General features: G+C 41.2%; 1 protein-coding gene across 1 annotated transcript; it reads right to left on the bottom strand.

Moving 5' to 3' along the window:
- Positions 1 to 510: 510 nt before the first annotated feature.
- LOC118393024 (volume-regulated anion channel subunit LRRC8D-like) lies at positions 511 to 15,132 on the bottom strand. Its single transcript, XM_035785165.2, has 2 exons — positions 14,048 to 15,132; positions 511 to 7,387 (listed from the first exon to the last, which is right to left on the bottom strand). The coding sequence occupies exons 1-2, from the start codon at positions 14,115 to 14,117 to the stop codon at positions 4,845 to 4,847; spliced, it is 2,613 nt and encodes an 870-aa protein (XP_035641058.1). The 5' UTR covers positions 14,118 to 15,132; the 3' UTR covers positions 511 to 4,844.
- Between the last annotated feature and the right edge of the window lie 1,507 nt (positions 15,133 to 16,639).

Raw genomic sequence — 16,639 nt, 5'->3', positions numbered from 1 at the left:
TGGTTTGGTATGAAGTGGACTGCAGAGTCAAGGAAAAGCAGCCAACAAGTGCTCAGCATATGTGGGAACTCCTTCAAGACTGTTGGAAAAGCATTCCAGGTGAAGCTGGTTGAGAAAGCCAAGCGCATGCGGAGCTGTCATCAAGGCAAATACTGGCTACTTTGACAAATATAAAATATATTTTGAGTTGTTTAACACTTTTTTGGTTACTACATGATACCATGTGTTATTTCATAGTTTTGATGTCTTCACTATTATTCTACAATGTAGAAAATAGTCTAAATAAGAAAAACTCTTGAATGAGTAGGTGTGTCCAAACCTTTGACTGGTACTGTACATGCTAATATTCTATCATTCTAATCTTTCGATGGTCCACATTGTTGATTGTTTCTGAGACCAAAGTAATACATTTTGATTTTGGGCTCCAAAAATTGAAATCTATACTTTGCAAGTGCAATCTACTACTCCATGAGCTTATCATCAAATCCATGCAAGACTGGACACCGTTGATTTGCTTCGCAATTCCTTTATTGAGTTGCAATTGTCATACCTTAACATTCAAAATAGTTTAACTACACAAGACTCAAATTAAAGGGAACGTTCACCCAAATATCTACGTTTGTCAGATGATACCATGCAACAAAAAAGTGGTATTATGTTGAGGTGAATCCATATTTAACCGCATCTGTTGTGTATAACAACCCAAATGCATTAGGAGATATCTGCAGGTCTGAATCCCAAATTCATGGAAAAGATATGTGCCGTATAACTAAATGTGCACCACCAATGGAATGCAAGAAAATAAGAAACATTTGACTGATTGAAAGGTGCAAAACAATTCAACCTGACCAGGCATGGCCTGCATCACATGCTGGTAGCCTACAACCATATCAGTGGTTGTTGGCTAGTTCAAATGCTTGAAACATATTGTGAAATCACTAGACATACGGGACATGGTTTTATTTGAGTATGAATGCGTCATAGGGTTACGAACATGTCTGCTGACAACAGTTAAATACTTTACTGACACATTTATGGGCAAAAGACTAGGATAGTAAACATATACATGCACAGTCATTTAGTTAGCAGCCAAGACCATATTATAGTACACCAATTATGCATAGGAGTTGTCATATCAAGTGTGCACATTTAGTTTTTTGCCCTAACACTACACAGCCAAATCAAATTATCAAAGCTTGATGATTAGTTGATTATTTGAATCAGCTGTGTAGTGCTAGTGCAAAAAAACAAACGTGAACCCCTTGGGGTCCCGAGGACCGAGTTTGGGAAACCCTGCAATAGTGTTTTATAATCATCCTTGTTGATGGATTCTTCAGTTTGTTCCGTGTGGTTCTGACAGTACAGTACTACCACAATAGGGGCATAGGCAGGCTTGTTGACTGGGTTGTCAAATTTGTCGGAGTTTAGTGGTTCCTTTCACACAGCTGCAGGTAATATACTGAATGAAATATACATAACAAAAGACCAAAGTAAAAATCGAGAGAGGACTCCCAAAACTGCCACATATAGTTACTGTCTGATGAAAACCTTAACATTGTTGTACATTTATTGAAAGCATTAACTCCCCTCAATGTACTCTGAACATTTCATGACAAAACAATGTATTCAAAATAGCTTGTGAAGTTTTATCTTCAAACACACTTTTCAGGGAATAGAAAAAAATGACCCTATTTACCCAATAACGAACATAGAATTATGAGAGGTTTCCATCAGACAGCCATGATATGGACTTTCCTGGATTCAGGTAAAACGTAGAGAAATGTTATGGAACACCGTTTGGGTCTTTATGTGTCAAAAAAGATACACGTCAAATAACACTATAAGCTTTTAAATTTGACATGTCAAATAACACAGTTTAATTGTAGAATGTTGTGTTGGACCGCAACTTCTGGGGTAGCTGGCTAGCTTTAGCTTGGTAACGTAAACTCACTCACTTTTGTACATCGCCCTGGTCCGTACAATTGACCTTATTTTAGCGCCCCAAAAATGTAATACTTCCAGATCAACTGTAATGTCAATACCATTGTAAAGCACAATTTCTCCCCTTTCCAACAGAATCAATTACATGACCCCCACACTGCCCGTTTCTGCATAATTCAAGAAGACAATGAGCCCCGTCAGGTCTTTTTAAAAATGGCAGGTGGGGAAGCGAAACTAATGCGTGATAGTGAGAAGGAGCGATGTGTGGGAAAATTGCTTTTTTTCACTCGATCTGTCCAACTTATCACCTTATCACCTCTAAAATGTAAATAAAACACTATAAAGACTTTATATAGTGTGTCATTACATACCTATTTGAAGGTTTGTGTCGATTTGAATCGGGTTTTTAGGGCGGTGCTAAAGTGATCTTAGAAGTAAAACAGCGGCTTTGAGAATGACGATCGCATGCAATGATGACGCAAAAAATGACAAGGTATCCCCCCTTACCCCCGTCACTGTCCATTTCTTGTTTTTAAAAGATGATAGAAGTGCTACACCTGGTGGAGAGAGATTGCAAGAGTAATTATTAGAGTAATTATTAGCTAGGTAGCCACTTGTTGTTCACCGATTACAACTGAACTTCAGTTCATGTAAATAAATAGCTAGCCAGCTACTAAACCCTGTTGCCAAAAGCTAACATTGTAAGCAGCCAGCTAGCTTCATTAGGCTCGACCTGACCGGGTTGTGTTGTGAAGCTAGCCTCAATAAGGATTAGGCACAATTGTGGAATTTGCGATTTGCCTTCAAAATAAAAGTACCTATTTGAAAGAATGCAGAAGGTTGCAATTGGAGGAATCAAGCCATATTTAGACTAGATCATGTTAAACAAGGTTGGAATGTGAAGCAATCAAATGGGGTATCAGTCTACTTAGTGACACCCATAGAACACAACTGTGAAGAGTTTACGCAAGTATTAGTGTTGTAGCTCTTATCGCAGGAGTGTGACTGTGTGAAATCACCTCCCTAGTCAGCCTATTGTGTGTATTGACATTCATATTGCACTGTACAACTTTACCTAAGGATTGGGGATCAATGAAATGGGGTATCAGTCTACTCAATAAATTTTTTCCCCAACATCCTCCTCAAGAGTTATCAGGCTCAAACATCCACACAGTATTATTTTTCCTATGTGTTCAATAATCATAGGTTGACAATAAATGTGTCTCAATTCACAGTTTCAGAGTCCCACAATAAGAGCTACGATGCTAATGTTCTCTGTGTGTCACTGAGTAGACTGATACCCCATGTCATTGATCCACAATCCTTAGGTAAGGCTGTACAGTGAAATAAGTATGCCCCAAATGAAATTCTAAAGTCTAATACATCCAGTGTGATTTCAACAAATTTTTGTCAAATTAACAAATTATTGTATTTTGTTGATTTTATATACCATTCCAAACTCATTTATCATGATCTATTCAATTATGGCATAATTCTACAATTTGTATTCATTTGCAACACTGTCATTGACATACTTTTATTTTGAAGGCTAACCGCAAAGTCCACTATTGTGGCTAATCCTTATTGTTGCTAGTTTCACATAGATGGGTCCGACTACCATTAATCAAATAAGAACTGTCTTGTAAATTAGGGTTATTTTAGATGATGATACCAAGCTATATAGTTAGCTAGCTAACTATAGCTACTGAAACAGATTGTCGTTTTGCTATGTTTTTGGGGAAGACATTGTTTGCATCCATGAGCTAGCTAGCTTTTTTATGACCAGCACTGTACTAGTATCATAGCATACGTATCGATGAATCGTTGTGACATATGAAATACGAGTGAGTGTAATCAATGTGTAATAACTACGCAAAACAAATTATGAGCACTTTAAATTATTATGTGACGTGCAGTCATATTCAGGTCCTGATTGGTCAACAAGCTTATTTTACACGACAAATAGTGTTATTTGACACGACAAAGTGTTATTTGACGTGCATCTTTTTTGACACGCACATTTTTTCCCCATAAAATGTTGCTATAAAACAAAGAAAACAAAAGAAAACAAACATAAAATCTCATCAGACCATGTATCCCTCACATCTATAAATTCTACACCACCATTCTCTGTTCCATAATTAAGAGGAGCATCCATTTTCCTCAGAACATTGACTAATCATTTTGTGGTCTAACACAAACATGGTCGTCATTCTAGAGCTAGCCCGTCACTCTGGAACCAGACCCTCATTCTGGAACCAGGGATGTAGTCATTACGCCGATTCTGTTGCAAAACATTTCTTAAACAGAAGCAAATGGAATGAAACGGGGAAGGACCTACCTGAATTGTCCAATAGAAACACTAGTTTTAGTTGCAAAATATTCTGTTTTGCAACTGTTTGGACTAATGATTACACCCCAGTCCATCATTCTGGAACCACCCAATCACTCTGGAACCAGACCATCACTCTTGAACCAGACCATCACTCTTGAACCAGACCATCACTCTTGAACCAGACCATCACTCTTGAACCAGACCATCACTCTTGAACCAGACCATCACTCTTGAACCAGACCATCACTCTTGAACCAGACCATCACTCTTGAACCAGACCATCACTATGGAACCAGCCCATAACTGTGGAACTAACCTACCATTTTTTTAACTAGACCATACTTATGGCTTTTTCCACAGTACCTGGGATCTTCTTTCATAATGAGTGATCACAGTGCCATTTTATACCCGTCTAAAACATAATGTTCTTTCACGACGAGTCAGCCCTGAGCAAAAACCTTTCTTTCAGTTAACTTGTTGTAATTACAAACATTGACTGTGGACAGTTGTCTCATTTTTGTAATCCCACTCCTGTATGGGTAAAGTGACTCTCACTGTCCTGCCACACTCACACCCCATTAGCAAAGGGCACGTTGGCTTCCTGATTGATACTCTCCTTGATCTCTAGGGGGAGTGAGTCAAACAGGTGGTCCTCCACCAACAGGCAGTTCCTGCGGAGGAGGTGACACTGGCCTAGCTGGGGCGGCAGGCGGTCCAGACAGTTTCCCTTCAGCTCCAGGTTAGTTAGCTGCACCAGATTGCTGATCTTCTCTGGAAGGACAGCGATACAATTGTGTCCCAGACTTAGTGTCCTCAGTTTGGTGCACTTAAACAGCTGCTTGGGTACTACCTCCACCTTGTTGCCTGTAATGGCAAAGTGCTGGAGGTTCTGCATAAAACCAATCTCCAGCGGAATCACCGCTATGGAGTTGTGGCTAATGTCCAGATACCTCAGCTTGAGCAGGTTAAACAAGGGTACGGGCAGAGATTCAAGTTTATTGTGAGAAAGGTAGAGGGACTCAAGGTTTTTGACATGGCTTATTGACAATGGAATGGTAATGATTTTATTGTGCCACAGTTTGAGGCAGATCAGCCTCTTGAGGTGCTGGAAGCTGATGACCTCCTCAATGGTACGAATGTTGTTGGATTTCAGGTCCAGCTCCTGCAGGTTGGTCAAACTGAAAATAGCATGGGGTATCCTCTCCAGTTCACAGTTGTGAAGCTCTAGTTCAGCTAGGTTCATCATTTTCTTCAAACTGTTCAGTACCAGGAGTTTAGTCCCATCATTGTGTACCACCAGCTTGATCAGGTGTGGAGAGAGATCTGTTATGTTGGTCGGGACCTTCGTCAAATTGCTTTTTAGATGCAGAATCTTTAGATGCCTCAGGTCTCTGAGAGATTCTAAACCGATCATCTTGTTGTTTTCAGAATTCAGATTCCCGACCAAGTACAGCTCCCTCAGACTTTTCAACAGGTACACCCAAGTGGGGATCTCGGCTACATCTGTAAACTTGACATGAAGGCACCGGAGGTGGTCACGAAGGAAACTGAACGCGGTCTGCTCGACTTTGGCAGGACAGTGGTAGAAGTGTAGCTCCTGAATGTTGATCATCTGGGAGATCTTGGCTGTTATCCTGGCCTCTGGGATCAGCTCCAGCTTCAGGATCTCCAGATCTGTCAGGTCAAAGACAGCGTCTGGCAAACCTGACAGCATGAAGAGATGGAGCTCCAGTTTGTCCTGAGCGTTGCGGGTTACATGCTGTCTCAGTTTCTCGAATGTCCACTCGTGATTCAAGCTGATCTCCCGCAGCTTGTTCTCACTGACTTCAGAGAGGAAGACACCAAAACGCTTAGAGTACAGCTGGTCGTACTGATCGACCATGTGCAAGAGAAACGCAAAGTCGTTCTTCACGTCAGGAATGTCACTGAAGCTACTCTCCTCTCTGACTTTCTCGAAAGAGTACTCCTTGAGAGGTCGTCGAAAGAGCCAGAAGAGAGTGTATATACAGATGAGGCCGTATATACAGACGAGGGAAATATAGCTGACAAGCAGCTTCCTTAACATGAATGCCATGTTATGTGTGCATTGGAATTTAGTGTATCCAGTTAAATGTTTTATGTCAGGCTCACACACATGGTCAAAGTCAATGGCAGCAACAAACGTCATTGTGTAACACAAGATCAAAATGAACTTCACAGTTTTGATCACTGTTTGGGCAACGTAGAGCTTGTAGATCAAATCACTGTCTTCCACGTGGGTACGGAATTTCCTAACCTTTTCAAATAGGGCCTTGGCCTGCTCTCCATCTTTATTGTCTAGTATGGTCATGCATGGGACTTCAATGACAGGCTTATCAGCAGTGAACTTGACCCCAGACTTAGCCAGCATCGGGGTGGACTGGTTAGGACTTCCCTCTTCACTGCTGGTTGAGAAATGTTTTGGCAGGAAAGGGGCACCAGTGAGCCTTTGCTTATTCTCCTCTGAGTCCTCACATGCCGTCTCAGATAATGCCTTGGTCGTCCAAGGAGACTCAAAACACTTCCCCAGAATCCCCACAAAATGCTCTATTTTCGAACAAGTCTTTGGATATTTGAACCAGAAGTTACTGCTGACCATGAGGACGATGGTGTGTATGAGAGCAAGGTATGGGAAGTATTTAGAATACCACGGCAGGGCGACATGGTAGCACATCTGATTGACAAAAACATATTGCTGAAAGTCCAGGTTTGTCCTGACGCCTGTTGGCAGAGGCTGCTGTCCAACACCACCAGAATGTGTAAAGTGAATCTGATGAACAACACTATCCGGTAGATCCTTAGTCACTCGGGGAGTGGCGGCTAGCGTCACCCTACTTCCTCCGTTCCCTGACCCAGAACCAGACCCCTCCGCTGGCTGCGGTGTTGTGAAGCCGCTGGGGTCCTCTGAAGCTGGTTCCAGAATAGGAAGGCAAACCACCTGGTCTTTGGTTAACTGCATGGTTCCAGAAAATATGGCTAGCATCAGCATGACGACGCCCAGGTAGTCCATAAAGACGTCCCACCATGGTTTCAGGATCCGATAGGTTGGCTGGATGTCATTCAGGGCGGCTACCTCGGTAAGAGTAAACATCACTGCAACAGAAAGCAGACGTATTAATTAAACAGTGACAAACATAATATACACATGATTTAACAAACAAGTGCAATTAAACCTTCTGAAAATGAATTAAGCCCAAAATGTTAAATCTGCAGGATTTACATTACATTAAATGTCTTGATTAGATTCACTATGGGTCCTAATTTGACTACATGCAAATTTGGAAAATCAGTCATCACTGATAAACTCAGATTTTTGCAATAATAATGCAGAACACACATCATTGAAGAAAAGAACAATACATCTTCAAAAACATGAGGCGGCAGGTAGCCTACTGGTTAGCGAGTTGGGCCAGTAATCGAAAGGTCGCCGGATCAAGCCGACAAGGTAAAAATCTGTCGTTCTGCCACTGAACAAGGCAGTTAACCCACTGTTCCCCGGTAGGCCGTCATTGTAAATAAGAATTTGTTCTTAACCAAATTGCCTAGTAAAGAAAAAAAATGGCATATGTCAACATTCCCTATTATGACTACGGTAGTATTTTTACAACATAGCCTAGAGGCTATCTGCCACTCATTCCTTTCATTACTACATGAACATTTGGGTTGGGACTGGCCAGGGACCTCAAAATACGATATTATTACGATACTTAGGTGCCAATACCATATGTACTGCGATTTTCATGATTCTATATATATTGCGATTCAATACTGTGATTTTATTGCAATTCGATGTGCCAAACATATTGCTCAACATACAGTGCATTCGGAAAGTATTCAGACCTCTTAATTTTTTCCCTCATCAATCTACACACAATACCCCATAATGACAAAGCAAAAACAGTTATTTTATTTTTGCAAATGTATAAAATAAAAAACTGAAGTACCTTATTTACATAAGTATTCAGACACTTTGCTACGAGACCTGAAAATGAGCTCAGGTGCATCATGTTTCCATTGATCATCCTTGAGATGTTTCTACAACTTGATTGGAGTCCACCTGTGGTAAATATAATTGATTGGAAATTATGTTGGAACGACACACACCTGTCTATATAAAGGTCCCAAAAACCAAGCCATAAGGTCGAAGGAATTGTCAATAGAGCTCGGAGACAGAATTGTGTCGAGGCACAGATCTGGGGAAGGGTATCAAACATTTTCTGCAGCATTGAAGTTCTTCAAGAACACAGTGGCCTCCATCATTCTTAAATGGAAGAAGTTAGGAACCACCAAGACTCTTCCTAGAGCTGGCCGCCTGGCCAAAATGAGCAATCGGGGGAGAAGGGCCTTGTACAGGTCGGTGACCAAGATCCCGATGGTCACTCTGACAGAGCTCCAGAGTTCCTCTGTGGAGATGGTAGAACCTTCCAGAAGGACAACCATCTCTGCAGCACTCCACCAATCAGGCCTTTATGGTAGAGTGGCCAGACAGAAGCCACTCCTCAGTAAAAGGCACATGGCAGCCCACTCGGAGTTTGTCAAAAGGCACCCAAAGGACCCTCAGACAATGAGAAACAAGATTCTCTGGTCTGATGAAACCAAGATTGAACTCTTTGGCTTGAATGCCAAGCATCACATCTGGAGGAAACCTGGCACCATTCCTGGGGAGTGTCGTGGTGGCAGCATCATGCTGTGGGGATGTTTTTCAGCGGCAGGGACTGGGAGACTAGTCAGGATCGAGGGAAAGATTAATGGAGCAAAGTACAGAGAGATCCTTGATGAAAACCTGCTCCAGAGCGCTCAGACTGAGGTGAAGGTTCGACTTCCAACAGGACAATGACCCTAAGCACACAGCCATTACAATGCAGGAATAGCTTCAGTACAAGTTTCTGAATGTCCTTCAGTGGCCTAGCCTGAGCTCGGACTTGAACCCGATCTAACATCTCTGGAGAGACCTGAAAATACCTGTGCAGCGACACTCCCCAAGCAACCTGAGAGCGCTTGAGAGGATCTGCAGAAAATAATGGGCGAAACTCCCCAAATACAGATTAGAGGTCGACCGATTAATCGGAATGGTTGATTAATTAGGGCCGATTTCAAGTTTTCATTAACAATCGGAAATCGGTATTTTTGGGCGCCGATTTTCAGATTTATTTAACTAGGCAAGTCAGTTAACAACACATTCTTATTTTCAATGACGGCCTAGGAATGGTGGGTTAACTGCCTTGTTCAGGGGCAGAACGACAGATTTTCACCATGTCCGCTCGGGGGATTCAATCTTGCAACCTTACAGTTAACTAGTCCAATGCAATAACGACCTGCCTCTCTCTCGTTGCACTCCACAAGGAGACTGCCTGTTACGCGAATGCAGTAAGCCAAGGTAAGTTGCTAGCTAGCATTAAACTTATCTTATAAAAAACAATAAATCATAATCACTAGTTAACTACACATGGTTGATGATATTACTAGATATTATGTAGCATGTCCCGCTTTGCATATAATCTGACTGAGCATACAAGTATCTGACTGAGCGGTGGTAGGCAGAAGCAGGCACGTAAAATTCATTCAAACAGCACTTTTGTGCGTTTTGCCAGGAGCTCTTCATTGTGCATCGAGCATGGCGCTGTTTATGACTTCAAGCCTATCAACTCCCGAGATGAGGCTGGTGTAACCGAAGTGAAATGGCGGACGGAAGCTATACTGTTACACTGGCAATACTAAAGTTCCTATAAGAACATCCAATAGTCAAAGGTTAATGAAATAAATATGGTATAGAGGGAAATAGTCCTATAATTCCTATAATAACTACAACCTAAAACTTCTTACCTGGGAATATTGAAGACTCATGTTAAAAGGAACCACCAGCTTTCATATGTTCTCATGTTCTGAGCAAGGAACTGAAACGTTAGCACTTACATAGCACATATTGCACTTTTACTTTCTTCTCCAACACTTTGTTTTTGCATTATTTAAACCAAATTGAACATGTTTCATTATTTACTTGAGGCTAAATTGATTTTATTGATGTATTATATTAAGTCAAAATAAGTGTTCATTCAGTATTGTTGTAATTATTATTAATTATTACAACAACAAAAAAATTAAACAAAACAATTGGCCGATTAATCGGTACCGGCTTTTTTGGTCCTCCAATAATCGGTATCGGCGTTGAAAAATCATAATCGGCCGACCTCTAATACAAATGTGCCAAGCTTGTAGAGTCATACCCAATGAGACTCGAGGCTGTAATCTCTGCCAAAGGTGCATCAACAAAGTACTGAGTAAAGGGTCTGAATACTTATGTAAATGGGATATTTCTGTTTTTATTTTTAATACATTTGCAAAAATGTCTAATAACCTGTTTTTGCTTTGTCATTATGGGGTAGTGTGTGTAGTAGATTGATGAGGGGGGAAAAAGCAATTTAATCAATTTTAGAATAAGGCTGTAACAACAACAAAAAGTTAAGGGGTCTGAATACTTTCCAAAGACACTGTATATCCGCTGCAGAGGGGCAAGAGAAAGCCATGAGAAAACGAGATTTGATCAGTGCTGATAAATTGGCTTCCTATTTAAAAAAGATGGAGAACAAGCTATGAAGAACCAGCAGAACAGCAGAGCTCTGCATTTTTTCCCATTTCTAAAGCTAATCGACATAGGCGTAGTCATGACATGTTCCATATAAAACTCTACTTTATTATCTAATCAAAAACGGTTTGTCATTACTGTCTTTGTTCTTTGTCTTTGCTTGTCTTCGTGATCTCTAGCTTTATACATACCCTTCATCATATGAAACTTATTTGGGCTTCGAAGTGACTAACCCACGCGTTAAGAACAAACCCAAAGCCTTACTAAAAACTGACAGCCAGATAGAAAAGATGGCAGGGGAATTAAGAATGTCTGTCTTGCAGAGAACTAAAAAACAAACAAAGGGTGGTCCCTAATTCTGTCCTTTTGAATAGAGACCTGGAAAGTAAAGTGAACAGTGAGACAATCAGTCACACGTTTGCTATAGGCAGAGTACTCTGTAGCTCATTTGTAATTATGTGCATTTAAGCTAATTGCGGTCTCAAACATCCTGTCTAATTGTACATATTGTCTTCAAATAAATACATACTTCAATATAATGACTATATCATCTGAGATCCTTAAATTCTGATACCCTATAGGATAATTCAACATTCATTCTCAAATGTCATTAATGGGTACCATCATCTTTTAACCTTTATAAATACAGTTTAGTCTCACTGAGTTCAAATCCATTTTGCAAGAGAAACCTGTCCAAGATGGCAGTAGTCTTGGAAGTGAACTGAATACACTTTCATTCATAATACTGTAGGGAAAGGCAGTGCAGTAAAGGGAACCTGGGTTTGCTGGCGTGAAAGGCAAACACCCTACAAATAGGGTTAACCCCCTTGGTGGGAATTGTAACATGGCTCATAGAGCGAGGATCGCTACACTGCCCCCTCCCAATGGTAATGCGTGTCTCCATGCTTCAACTACTCAGCCTCCTCACCAGTCTGGGTAGTGCGTTCCGATGGCCTCACAGCCGCCATCCCACTTCTGGGAATTGTAACATGGCTCATATAGCAAGAATCGCTACAATAAATTCCTCTGAGACCTGCTGTCCAGAGTGATGCACTTGGCCCATGTTATCACCTTCAGTGGTTCATCATTCATTCATCCAGAAGGTAACCTATCGACACAGCCTACAGGAATAGCATGCCACATATTCCCTAGTGCCGTCATAATACCAACATGACCAATGCCCTAAATGTCCTTCTGCTTACCACAAGACTAAGGATGTGTCCCAAATGGCACCACATTCCCTATATAGTGCAGTACTTTTGACCAGAGCCCTTTGGGCCCTGGTAAAAAGTAGTACACTATATAGGGAACATCTGTGTATAATTCCTCTAGCTAGCCTTTCTCCACTGCATATAAATGTGTAAAAGACAAAAGCAGAACCCACTGACACCATGCCAGAGAGAACTAGTGATTAGCACAATGCCCGTGTGTTTTTATGAAGGTCACACTTGCAAGCAGACTAGACTGTGGTTTAGTTTCAGTCAAATGTGGTTTGGGTGTGGATGCAAAAGTCAGGTTTCCACATCCAAATCTGCTCAGACAAAATGCTGAAATATAATGGAAATCAACTGGTACACGTTTCTGTACTTCAGAGGCAGTGCAAGTTGGGGATCAAGTTGTCGCCCTATTCCCTACACACTACCAGAGGCCCAGATGTTGGGGTTGCTTTAAGACGGAACTGAACTTGAGTGAGCAGAAATGTAGACAGTACACTGTGTAGTTGTCCCAGCTTCAAGATTTAGTGACACATTTGTTATCGTTTACCTTTATACATCGGTTGAGAACACTTATGTTGTTATAAATTGAAGCGTCAGGTAGCATAGTGGTTAGAGAGCTGGGCCAGTAACTGAAAGTTTGCAAGATCGAATCGCCGAGCTGACAAGGTAAAAATCTGTCGTTCTGCCCCTGAACAAGGCAGTTAACCCACTGTCCCTTGGCTGTCATTGTAAATAAGAATTTGTTCTTAACTGACTTGCCTAGTTAAATAAATGTGCAACTAAAGAAGACATATATTCCAAGTTCAAATAAACCACTATGCCAACTCTATATTTCCAGCTATATTGCCAGCTGTGCACAAGAGGGTTAAGACTAGAACAGCAGCTTGGAGGATTATGCCTAGTTATGTAGAATTTGGCTGGCATACTGACTGAAGACCTAAACTAACCTCAGTATGGACATTTTCCAAAGTAGGTCAAGTGCTGAAGAGCTATGCAAGTCACTAATTTGTCAACAGATAATGATTGGCATCTAAAACATCCAATCAGAGCACTCAGTAGACCCATTGACATGAAATTAACAATATGATCTCCCAATGGTGAGCATTATCACAGAGGAAGGCTATGGTTTGCTGGGCAGATCACTACTCTACCCAGCCTCTTGGTGTCAAGAATAGGCAACTGTGTTGTGCAACATGCCCATATTTTAAACTGAGCAAGCATATGCACTAGATTGTTGCATGCAATTGATTTATTCGGATCCCCATTAGCTTTTGCAGAAGCAGGAGCTATTCTTCCTGGGGTCCACACAAAAACATAAAACACGACAAGTAACAAAACACTGATAGGCAAGAGCAGTCACACAAACAAAATGTAATGAAAATCTGTTCAAAGCCTGGGTAGGTGAGAGGAGAAATTGACATTTGAACTTCAGAGACAGTAAAATATTCATTTTAGGCCTACCATGGATCCAATGTCTTATCCTGAATAAAAATAGAACTCCATGTCAACTATTTAGTTGTAAATATAGCATAGGCAGTACAATGCTGATGTAGTATTCACAAATATGTGGGACATATGTGGGATATGCAAAGCATTGATAGAGGTAGCCTATAGCGTTTTAACGCAAAGCATTGATAGAGGTAGCCTATAGCGTTTTAACACCAGCTGGGGCTTTGTCCCAATTCCACAGCATCCCACAATCAAAAGTGGCCATGTTTGCGGTAGCTACGCTGTTAACTGGGTTTTTCAACATCGTGGAGTTGATTAGAAACTCGTCTACACTACTGTAGGCTACTGTATTCACAAGCTGCTGGACCACATTTAAGGGCAGTAGTCCGATTTTAAATATGCCTTGTTTACATTGCCATGTGACAGAAAGGCTAAACACTGCATTATACATCAGCTACTGTAGGTTATATGGTTCCTATATTATGAATAGCTTCGGCTACTTACTGTGTTCCAAAATGGGATCAGTACGCCGACAACTGAAATTGCATAGGCTACCCACCACCTCCTCCGACATAGAACATAATGTTCACCAGCGCTACTGTAGGCTACATAGATTGAATGAAAAGTCCAGTGGCTGTACGTGACTATGTCGATTTTAAAAATGTTATAACACATAGCGTGGTAAATACATCGCCGGTTTAGTCGACCAGACTGGATATATCCCACAACATCATCGATGGCGCACTGAGCGCATGCACTGGCTCAGACTGGCTGGCACGGGATGCGCGTGGCCTCCAAATGTGACACAGCATTTTTCCTCCTCGCTATAGCATTTTGATAGCACTGCGAATGGATGATATCTTATCCAGCGTATTTGAACTATATCCAAATAGTATTAGTTCAATGCACATTGCCCAAGGTATTGGGATAACATCCACAAGCTATTTCTACGCGGTCCACTTGGATTCGTTTACCCCAAAATCCTGTAGCCCAATAGCGCATGTACGGAATTGCTCAATGCCGACTTGGGAAATAAATCTCGGCCATTGAATGTCCTGTTTGGGAGTGGAATGGTTACACAACATGCGTTCTATTTTCAATTTCAGATGTATAGTTTGTGCTTCATACGAGGTAGCCTACGGGAGATTCAATATTGCGCGCCTGAATCTGCATTGAAATATGTTCTGACGGGGCGAAGACAGTCTGTCTAAAACACCTCGAAGTACATCTCTCTTTGCGCTATGAGACACTTGAGTCTCGCCAGCCAGGCTATGGCGGAGGACGTTGAAAATAGAAATGGTTTTAGCCAACCAAAGATGATGGATAAATAAAGAGTTCAATCAGTCCGTTTACCATTGAATAAAAGTGTCACTTCCGGTCTACTTAACAGGGTGGGTCTCCCATAGACACCAATGCAATAGCAGCTGGGTTTGGTCTACATAGTACATTCTTCATTGACTTTCATTGAACCAGAAAAAAACAGCAAGTGGAATATTTCGATTCCTCTTCCGTCTCTGAGCCTAACGCTAGAGCGTATAGGACAGGTGTAGGCAACTAGATTCAGCCGCGGGATCATTTTTGTCGGAGCGGATGGTTTGAGGGCGGGTGTGATATGAGAACTCGATCCGGTGGAATACGATGATACGAGCGCATATTTCAGAGCGCTCCTTAAGCCACGCCCCAGTGGGGAGAACTAGGCATGTTGGACTGGGACACCGAAGATTTGTATTACTTAACCAAGATAGACCACAGCCTGTCGTTTCCAATGTGAACAAATTAGTCAAAGTGGGCAGAACAAGATAGGAGGTGGACAGAGCCAAGCACGAGCAAGCGAGATCCTATTGGCGGATATTTTTATATATTTAAAAAAATATATTTGACCTTTATTTAACTAGGAAAGTCAATGAACAACACATTGTTATTTACAAACCCTAACCCGGACGACGCTGGGCCAATTGTGCGCTGCCGCCCTATGGGATTCCCAATCACAGCCGGTTGTGATACAGCCTGGAATCGAACCAGGGTCTCTAGTGATGCCGCTAGCACTGAGATGCAGTGGTTAGAGCATTGGACTAGTAACCGGAAGGTTGCAAGATTGAATCCCCGAGCTGACAAGGTAAAAATCTGTTGTTCTGCCCCTGAACAAGGCAGTTAACCCACTGTTCCTAGGCCATCATCGAAAATAAGAATTTGTTCATAACTGACTTGCCTAGTTAAATAAAGGTAAAATATATATTTCCGTAAGGGAATGCCTCCTCTGTGAAGTGCGGGTGTGCAATAACTAAATTTGCCTTTGCACTCCTTCTAAACAATGTGATTTAAAAAATATATTTTCCAAAGGGTAAAGTCTACAAAACTTAGTCCACTCTGTTCATAACATATTGTAGTTTTAGGAACAGAAAACTGTATTGAGATGAAGTGTTTCATCAATGAGAAAATGTGCAGAATGTCAGCCAAAATCTGTGGTTATGTGTTGCCTAGTTATGCTAATATATTTGAGACCAGTGTATCACAGTTCATTTAGTCTTTGACTTAATAAGTCACATATCTTTGAGTAGTCAACAGGGAAACAACAGTGAACCCTAGACAGTTCGCAATAGAACATACCAGAGGGGGCATCATTTACTAGGTAACCTAAATTATTGGGATCGTCTGCTTACCACACGTCTTTGGAATAGGGTCTTGAAGTGTGAGTACTTTCTCTATAGCCATTATGGATATTGCCTGAGCCTGCTGGCCATTATTACTGGTATTGCCCTTTCCTTATTGAAATGGTGGATAAAGGAAGACTATGCTTTCATGTTCAATTAAAACACAATGAAGACATTGTTAGATAGAATGTATGCTTTTATACTGCCTGTATCTCTGTATTACAGCAAATCAATTAAAGATTCGTACAAACTGGATATGTGACTTCTTTCCCAAATTATTTCCTAAGGATTAAGTACTTTGTCCATTATCAGTTATTCTCTACCAACGCTAGATGAGGCTGAATGGCAACAACACCACACACAACTGCAATAAAACTAATTCATCTCATTTGTACATGCCTGTTCAGTCTGTTGAATATTTCATCAAGGAAAACATGGACAACTA

The sequence above is a fragment of the Oncorhynchus keta genome, chromosome 1 (genome assembly GCF_023373465.1).
Source record: "Oncorhynchus keta strain PuntledgeMale-10-30-2019 chromosome 1, Oket_V2, whole genome shotgun sequence".
Classification (NCBI taxonomy): domain Eukaryota; kingdom Metazoa; phylum Chordata; class Actinopteri; order Salmoniformes; family Salmonidae; genus Oncorhynchus; species Oncorhynchus keta.
Note: the sequence above shows the minus strand (reverse complement) of the source record. Positions and strands in the feature narration are given on the sequence as shown.